This window comes from Notolabrus celidotus, chromosome 23, assembly GCF_009762535.1.
Source record: "Notolabrus celidotus isolate fNotCel1 chromosome 23, fNotCel1.pri, whole genome shotgun sequence".
NCBI classification, from domain to species: domain Eukaryota; kingdom Metazoa; phylum Chordata; class Actinopteri; order Labriformes; family Labridae; genus Notolabrus; species Notolabrus celidotus.
Window position 1 is genome coordinate 7,018,594 of NC_048294.1, and position 8,616 is coordinate 7,027,209.

The 8,616-nt window shown below is 38.0% G+C and overlaps 1 protein-coding gene across 2 annotated transcripts; it reads left to right on the top strand.

Annotated features, from left to right (window-relative positions):
* The first annotated feature begins 1,585 nt into the window (after positions 1–1,585).
* On the top strand, positions 1,586–8,252 carry si:cabz01074946.1. 2 transcript variants are annotated; one of them, XM_034676721.1, is made up of 8 exons: positions 1,586–1,712; positions 4,071–4,292; positions 4,379–4,489; positions 4,843–5,112; positions 5,226–5,330; positions 6,721–6,753; positions 6,837–6,876; positions 7,932–8,252. In XM_034676721.1, the coding sequence occupies exons 1-7, from the start codon at positions 1,676–1,678 to the stop codon at positions 6,866–6,868; spliced, it is 810 nt and encodes a 269-aa protein (XP_034532612.1). In that variant the 5' UTR covers positions 1,586–1,675; the 3' UTR covers positions 6,869–6,876; positions 7,932–8,252. The 2 variants fall into 2 exon arrangements, with proteins under 2 accessions (XP_034532612.1, XP_034532613.1); XM_034676722.1 differs by lacking the exon at positions 6,721–6,753.
* The last annotated feature ends 364 nt before the right edge of the window (positions 8,253–8,616 follow it).

The following is an 8,616-nucleotide window of genomic DNA, read 5'->3' on the forward strand; positions in this document are numbered from 1 at the left end:
ACAGCTGTTCAAATCTATGCTGAACGAGTTGACTTAACTTCTAGAAGTATGTCTGTGAAGGTTCTCAGTCATCCAGGTCATGGTAATCCAAAGCTTGATCTATAAGGCAAGTTTCTACCAGTCCAGTTGCCTTACGGATCAAGCTTTAGATTTGATTTCTAGAAATTAATCATTTAAAAACGAGGAGCTGTCTTCAGACCAACACAGTCGAAATTCCACTTTTAGGTTAACAGCCTTAGTGTTCAGAGAAATCAAGTAGCAACCTCTAGTCTTTGAAGTATGCAGACGACGCAGGAGTGCTAAAAGCTGCAGTTTCCCGAGTGTCCACTTGGGGGTGGCTCCAAAAGCACCAGAAGCCACATACACACCCATTCAAAAAGCCGATCCTTACAGCAAACATTAAAAGACCAAAACGTATTCTGTCTTTTTCCACATACAGTGTTCGAAGGATACATTTTTTTCGTAACTTGTGTTTTTGAAGATATTAAACATACAAGTTTTGCATAATTGCGTTTATGGCTGACTTGACTGAGATGCTTGCACACTGTAACTGCTAGCGGAGAGGCTAAGGACCCGCCTTAACTGTCTCTTTGCCTCTTGCTAGGTCGACCGAAAGATCGGTTGTGTCAGCTTTTTCAATATAGCGACCACCATTGATAGTCTTCAGAAACCAATGGGTGACGTCACAGAGATAACGTCCATGTTTTAGACAGTCTATGGACTAAATACTACAGCTGCCACTTATATCTGGGGCCAACAGGTAGCCAGCTGTTGATTTATATGTGGGCACATCTGTTTCTTTCCCCCCTGAAGACTGAGACTAGCTCCTTCTCACAACTTGTACATTTTGATGCAGTTTTTCTCTTTTTGATGTATGACTTTGTTATACTGAAAACTAAGCTCCTAACACTTCTCCCTGAAAATGTATTGTTACACTGTGTTTTTCTTTTGTTTTTGTTTCTAGGATTCAGCTGATTTAATGTTTTGGTTTTTGATTAAATGATCTCTTCAGACGTATGTTTGCCTCGTGTGAATCACAAGATGCCTCGAGTTTACTTACTGCGTGGGAAGAATGGGGAAATGAAAGGGGGAGTCTGAGTGAAGCTGGCGTGAGTTGTGATATTTCCGTTTAAGTTGCATACAAAAAAAGTATACTCTAAACCGGAACCTACAGATATAACAAAAAAAAAATTTACTTGAAAAATTCAACAAATTATGGACAATACAAAATGCACCTAAACTTCAGGCAGGTGACTTGTTCTGTCTGTTTAGTCCTGCTTGGAAGAATTTACAATAATACGGGGGAAGTCCAAAAATAACATTTATTGGGATTTTTTAAAACCTTTAATAAAAATTAATATGAGGGGATTTTTTTAAAACCTTTAATCAAAATGAATGTAAGGGGATTTATTTATTTATTTTTACACATTTTTAAGGCTACATCTTTTTCTTTTTCTATTTCTGGAAGACAATACGCGATTAATCATCTAATATAACTATATGTGTGTTTTTAACCCAATTTCTCTAAATGGGCTTTTTCTTATTTGGAAATTTTGGGTTGTCTGTCTGTCATGTGCTTGTACGTCGCCATGACTAACAGGAAAAGGACAGACAAGTGTGATAAGTGTGTGTGCCTGTGTGCCTGTGTGTCTGTGTGTCTGTGAACTGAGATACGATGAAACTTCAAGTCCTGCTTCTTCTTCTCCTTCAAGGTATGTCTTGTTTAATTTGATGAAATTATTATTGAGTAAAACCTAATATGCCTCATTTTGAAAAACTTGGGCAGAATAGATAAATAACTAAAAACTCCACCACGCAGAGTTCGTTACTTCCTGATTCTTGATATAGAAATACTATCGCCCTGACACAATGGTGTAGACATTTTTAAAAAGGGCAAAAAAGACATATTTCTTTAAACAATAATCAAACAATACTAAAATAATGTGTTCTCGTGTTAAATATGAAAAACAGGTTAGTATATTTTATCAAGTGTCACATTGTGTAACAGAAGGCAGGATGTATATGTAGTTAGTCTACGTGATGTGACAGTTTGAAACTTCACAAGTATGACAGTGGCCTGAAATATGAGAAGTATACCGTCAGCATGTACATTTTGACCTCGTATGTTTCAGTCTCTCCTCTGAACTGTACACTTATATTTTTACCATGCAAGTAGTATGGCTGTGGATATGGCAATATTGATTTGGTAGATCAATGTACTGAAATATCTCAACAATTGTACAGTTGTTGAGATATTTCTAGGACACTTGGAGGATTGTGGTCATGTTTTGTTGAGATATTCAAATGAACGTATTGAATGGGTGTTGGAGGGTTTATTTGTATAGCACATTTCATACACGAGGGCAGCTCAGTGTGCTTTACATCAGCAGGAAGTCTATTTTCTGACAGACAGTAAGCCAGTGTAGAGATCTAAGAACTGGAGTGATGTGGTCTACTTTTTTGGTCCTTGTTAGGACTCGAGCAGCAGCATTCTGTATGAGCTGCAGTCGTCTGATGGACTTTTTAGGGAGTCCTGTAAAGACCCCGTTACAGTAATCTAGTGTGTTAAAGATAAATGCATGGACGGGTTTTTCTACATCCTGCTGAGACATAAGTCCTTTAATCCTTGATATATATCTTAAGGTGATAGTAGGCTGACTTTGTAATTGTCTTAATGTGGCGGCTGAAATTAAAGGTGACATATCATACGTCACAACGACATCCGGTCTGTTACGGAAGTCAGAGCTCGGAGCTTGTTCAGCCCATAGACTGTATAAAATACAACTCAACTCCTCCTCCGTTTTTTATTACCTGCACACGTGTGTGCTAACAAGGAGCTTAGGAGGGAGGCATGCTAGTTGTAGGCTGTCTTAATAAACACAAAGGTCAGTTTTACTCCCCACGTCTGCAGATTTGAAGATCTAGTGGATGATTTTTATTTTTCATGTAAAAGTGCTAGCGCTAGTTAGCATAGCCAAATAGCTACATGTTCGTAGCTGTGTACCAAGACACACGTTGACATACTGACAAATAAAACAACAAGAAACACAAAATCAGTGACCAATCGTTCAGAAAGGTCCTGCTGCAGGCGCCTCTCCGTCAGGATCAGATTCTGGATCAGATTCAGAGGGTTGAAGTAACGCGGGTCTGTGAGCAGCCGTGTATATTCAGCCAACATGTAAACATTAGATCAACGTGCTGGAGAGCCGAGGCCACATCCACTTCCTGAGGGGGCGTGGTCAGAGAGCTCATTCTCATTTAAAGGCACAGACACAGAAAACAGCCTGTTCTGAGCAGGTCTGAAAAAGAGGGGTTTACAGGCAGACCAAAATCTGATTTCAAAGTGTTTTTTTGAGAAATAAACTTTAGACATGTTTTGGGGATCTCTTAGACCAATATATTTTGATGAAAAATAGCATAATATGTCACCTTTAAGGTCTGAGTCTAAGACTACACCAAGGTTTCTGGCTTGGTTTGAACATTTCATCTGTGCAGATTGGAGCTGAGCAGTAACCTTTAACCTTTCTTCCTTGGCTCCAAAAACAATCATTTCAGTGTTTTCTTGGTTTAGCTGAAGAAAATTTTACTTAGAAAACTTTTACTTGTTTTTTTTTTGGACCAAACCCTAAAAAAAATATTTGTACTAATAATGAAAGAGTAAAGTTAAGTGTCCCATCTAAACCCCTCCCTTCTTTAAATAGAATAGTTCTAAGTCAGTTTAGGTAGGAAAGACGCGTTTTTCACTTTTACTTTTCTAGTTTTTTTAACTGAAAGCTTTAAAATCAGCGTTTTCGTACAAGGAATAATGAATGAATTTCGCTCTTATGTCGAAGTAAACTAAAATTACTCAAACTGATTTTCTTGTGTTTTTAAAAATACCTCCAATTGAGCACTTTCAAATGTGTATAAAGATATCCAACCAGTAAGAACTGAAACTCCAAGTGAGTGTTTTTTTTTGTCTTGGCCTCCTGTGATTTAAAGTCACCGAAAATGCCTTTAGTGAAGTGCTGCTTTTCTTAATTTAGCCTGAGAGATTATGTGTGTGATAATGCTGGATCTGTTTTTTATAGCTTTCTATGGAGGGAGAGCGGTTGAATCTCTCAGGGAAGCTGTCGGGTACCTCGGAGGGAGCGTCACTTTGCACTTGGGAGCCGATCCAGCATGGAAACTCACCATAATCGAGTGGTCAATATTCAAAAACACCACATGGATTGCCACCTATCGCCCAGGGGGTATAAACATCAATCGGGTGGATCGATATAAAAAAAGACTCGGTCTTAACATCACCACAGGTAAGAGACAAATCTTTTCCCTGTCAGTGTAAAGAGGTGACTGTTTAATTTTGAAGTATTTAATGATTCATAACTTTATTCTTTAGGTGACTTGACAATCCATCGATTGACCATGGAGGATGACATGGTGTTTACTGTAGAATTCACCAACAATGCTGGAATTGGCAACTCCAGCAGAATTCATCTCACAGTGAAAAGTAAGACTGACAAAGATACAAGTCATCAAAGAAATGTTAGAAGGTGAAATTCAAATTTGAGGGAGCATTGATGGGAGAAAATCGTCAGATATTGTAGCATAATGTGGTGAAGTCTTAGCTTGATATGAAAAACAGTGCTTCAAATTCGACAAAATCAAATCAAATCGGCATTTTGTTTCCCGCATTTATATCACTCTTTTGCTGCAAACAGACAAACTTCCTAAACTCTGTCGTTTCCCTGAATGAAGAAACTGTGAATACAAATTGGATGTGTGTTGAGAAGTCAGGTTTTGAATTTGACTAAAATGTACTCCCTTAAATCTAGTGAACAGTTTTTATTTTAACTCCCGTAGGACGACCTCAGCAACCGACCATAAACACAACCATCAGTGCAGAGGGAAAGGACGGCTGTTTGTTTTTTCTGAACTGTTCTTCATCAGACGAGGGCGTCAAATACTCCTGGAAGGTTCCACCCTCCAGTGTGTTCTACAAAACTGATGCTGATGACAACTCTGCGGTTCTTCTAGTGTTTCTAAACCCCTCATCTGACTTTGCTAATGTCACCTGCACCTCCAGCAGGGAGAAGGGATCCAGCTCAAGTAATGTCTTTTTACATTGTAATGGTAAGGTTACAGGTGACAAAACATGGTACAGAACAACCTTCATGCTACTATGGTGCTATAAAACTCAATTTCAGCATTCCTCCTGAAATGTTTTTTCTTTTCTTTTGTTTCAGGCATCAGTCCACCCGAACCACAAAGGAGACCAAGTCATGCTTTTTCTTTTGTTGGTGGATTTTTCTTGGGGACTGTTCTATTATTAATCATATACTTTAGCAGAGGTAAGAGTACATATCAGCAAGAGAAAATTATTGTTTGAAAATCCCAGTTGAGTGTGCTTAAAGTATAACTAAACCCAAAACCACTTTTTTTTTTATCTGAGAACATATTTATATAGGGATTTAGTAGTGCTGTTAATGGAGTTTTTCTAATGGCTGGCTGAGTTCACGGTGACATCATTTGGTACTTGGGTCTGTCATCGTACGCTATATAACCTACCTCACCAAATTCCATTGACGTTCCAATGGCATTTTTTGATATTCCTGGGATAGATGCTCTTCAGCCGAAACTCGGTGGTTTAAGACGTTTTTCCACCGCAGGAACTTTACCCCAGAACTAGGGATTTTACCACCGAACTACGTGCATTTCGACCGCAGGAACCAGGGTCTAAATTTAGTTCAGGGGTAGATAATCTCCCCCCTGAAAAGCCCCTGCTTGGGGGGTAGTACTTTTCAAAGGTCCTGGGACTTTCAGTTGAACGTAACAGTGTTTGTTGAGTTTACACAGTTGTTGAAACTCAGAGGGAGTTTCTGGGAATGCATACTAGTTTAGTTTTTTATTAAGATTTAAAAATATTATTTAATATACATTTTTTTCTCCATACGACACTGGCCTGATTTGCACAATCTACCCGGGACTTCAGCCTGCAGTCGAAACGCAGACAACAATGGGGGCCTTTTAGTTCCGGGGGAAGTAGTTCTGGGGGCTAAAAGACCCTGGAACTCTTGGTCGAAATGCACCTTTAGTTACCCTTTAAAGAAGCACTGTGTCTAAAATCAACCAATCCAAAAAAAACAAACAAACCTCGAGACAGGTGAAAAATATCAGTTTAGTAATGTTGCGATACCAATTCAACTAATTTAAAACAAACAAATAAATGAACAAAAAGATCAATCAATAAGGGTACCATACTAAAGTGCTTTTATCAATTTCATTCCCTGATTCTAGGTGGAGGTTTCTTGTCAACAGTTTCACAAACATCTTATAATCACAGTCCATGTGGATTTTTTTGGGGGTGGAGCTTAATGCAATTTGGACTCTTGTTTGAAGTAATGGGCTAGATAGGAAAAATAAGGTGTATATTCTAAAAGTGTGACTTCAGGGTGCTATGACTGACCTAGGATAAGAAAGAATCAAAAATGTTGGGATCCAAAAAATAAAAGAGACCAAACTAGGCGAGCTAGTGCACATTTTTTTGCATCCTGCCCCCAAAAGGTCGTCAACGTGTCTCTGAGTTTAAAAAGGGGTTCCTGCTAGACATCTCTTGTTTTCTTTGATCTACTATACTTACTCTTATTATGCCTTAAAAATATATAGAAATGAAAGGGGAAAATGTCTGCTCGTGGCTAAGCTGTAGTTCCAAAGTGGTTGATATATTTATTTCAATTGCAGGAAAAATCCATGATGCATGGAACTTTGTCAAAGGTGTGTAATTCGTTCTGTTTAATCTTGTTCTAAATAAAATAGTCAAGATTAAGAAATGTATTTAACTCATCTTCATTTTGCAGGAAAATTCTGTAAAGGAAATAACCCAGCATAATCCAAAAGGTAAGCCTGTTTCTACTTTAATGTCTTTTTTTATTATTTTATTGTTATTGTTAATAAAAGGTGCTTTTCGACTGCAGGAAGTTTCCCCAGGAACTAGGAACTTTTTGAGGAACTATGTGCTTCTAAACCACAGGTACCAGGGTCTAAATTTAGTTCTGGGATAGTTAATCTCCCTCTGAAAAGCCCCTGATGTGGGCTAGTACTTTTCAAAGGTCCTGGAACTTTTGGGGGGGGCGGGACCTACAGTGCTGAACGTTTCTGATTGGTAGAGTAACCACAGTGTATTTATTTCACCTGTAGTCCATAATAATGTCACACACAACTGTGATTCACTTGGTGTTATAGCCGTGTGACACAGTTGTCTTTTCTGAGGCCATCACAAATGCGTGTGCTCCCGGTGTTATGGTATTGTGAGTTACCCCATAAACTGGGGGCCTTCAGTTGAACATGTCAGTGTTTGTGGAGTTTACGACAGATTTTGAAACAGAATGAGTTGCAGGGAATGAATCCTAGTTTAGTTTTTTTCTTAAATGTCAAAAAATCCTAAGATAAGTACAATTTCTTGAAGTCGAGTGTATCGCTTGACTTAACACAATTTTAAAGCCGTGTTAAAACAGCTTTGCTACTCATGCTAGTCTCCTTCCAAGTGTTGACTTCAGTGAAATCCAAAAACAGCACAAGAGGAATCTCCTCCACACTAACAGGCTAACTGTAGTGTTGTTGATGATGATGATGCCAGTCTGTCTGTCTCCTTCTATGGATTCTTTCCTTGCCATCTTTGTTGAATAACCTTCGTCTTTGTTTTACTGCCCTCTACTGGTGTGGTAGTGTAAGTGCAATTACTTTTTTCCCCTCCATACATCACTGGCTTGAATTGCATAATCTCCACTGGACTTTAGGCCTAAGTGGAAACACAGTCAACAATAGGCCACTGGGACAATTTTGATCCAGGAAGAGTAGTTCAAGTAACTAAAGGTTCTTACAACTTCTGGTTGAAAAGCATCTTTTAATTTGATGTTTTTGAAAGTAACCCAGTATCTCCTGCGTCTTTACAGTAAGCTAGGCAGGACATGAATGTTTCAAGATGACTGAATGACAACGCAACACGAAAAACAACAATGGAGGTTCCCTGCAGTGTTTGTGTTGTCTTTGGGGTGATGCACTGATGTACTGTAAAATCCGGTGCTCATGAATCTGGTGAGGTACGAGGTAAATTTAGTAGTATAGTATACTTTGACTTTTGAAATGCCTTTTTGAGTTTCCAACAGGGTTTTCCATTGATTGATTTTCTTCATCGCAATAATTCCAATATCTGAATTTAAAAATATATGTATATATACAGTATGTATGTAGGTATGTGTGTGTATATATGTATGTGTATGTATATATATATATATATACACTGTATATAAGTATGTATATATGTATACTAAATATATATATATGTGTAAGTGTGTATATGTCTGTATGTACTGTATGTGTGTGTACATAAAGGTACATATCTGTATGCACACACACATGATCTGTATGCACACACACATGTACTGTACATGTATAAATGTGTGTGTTTGTAAGTGTATATATATATATATATATATCATTTTACAAGACAGGTGTAAGTGTGTGTATTGAAACTCGTATATGTCAAGGTTAGTGGACTTTTGGGTAACGACAGAATGAATGAATTTATATTTATAATGACAAACTTATTATGTAGTATTATTATATAAAGACAACAGA

Bases quoted from the DNA above. Each gene is read 5' to 3' on its own strand.
- si:cabz01074946.1 (XM_034676721.1), top strand. From the start codon at position 1,676: ATGAAACTTCAAGTCCTGCTTCTTCTTCTCCTTCAAG. The intron at 1,713-4,070 runs GTATGTCTTGTT...TGTTTTTTATAG, and splicing joins GCTTCTTCTTCTCCTTCAAG to CTTTCTATGGAGGGAGAGCG. The intron at 5,113-5,225 runs GTAAGGTTACAG...CTTTTGTTTCAG, and splicing joins TGTCTTTTTACATTGTAATG to GCATCAGTCCACCCGAACCA.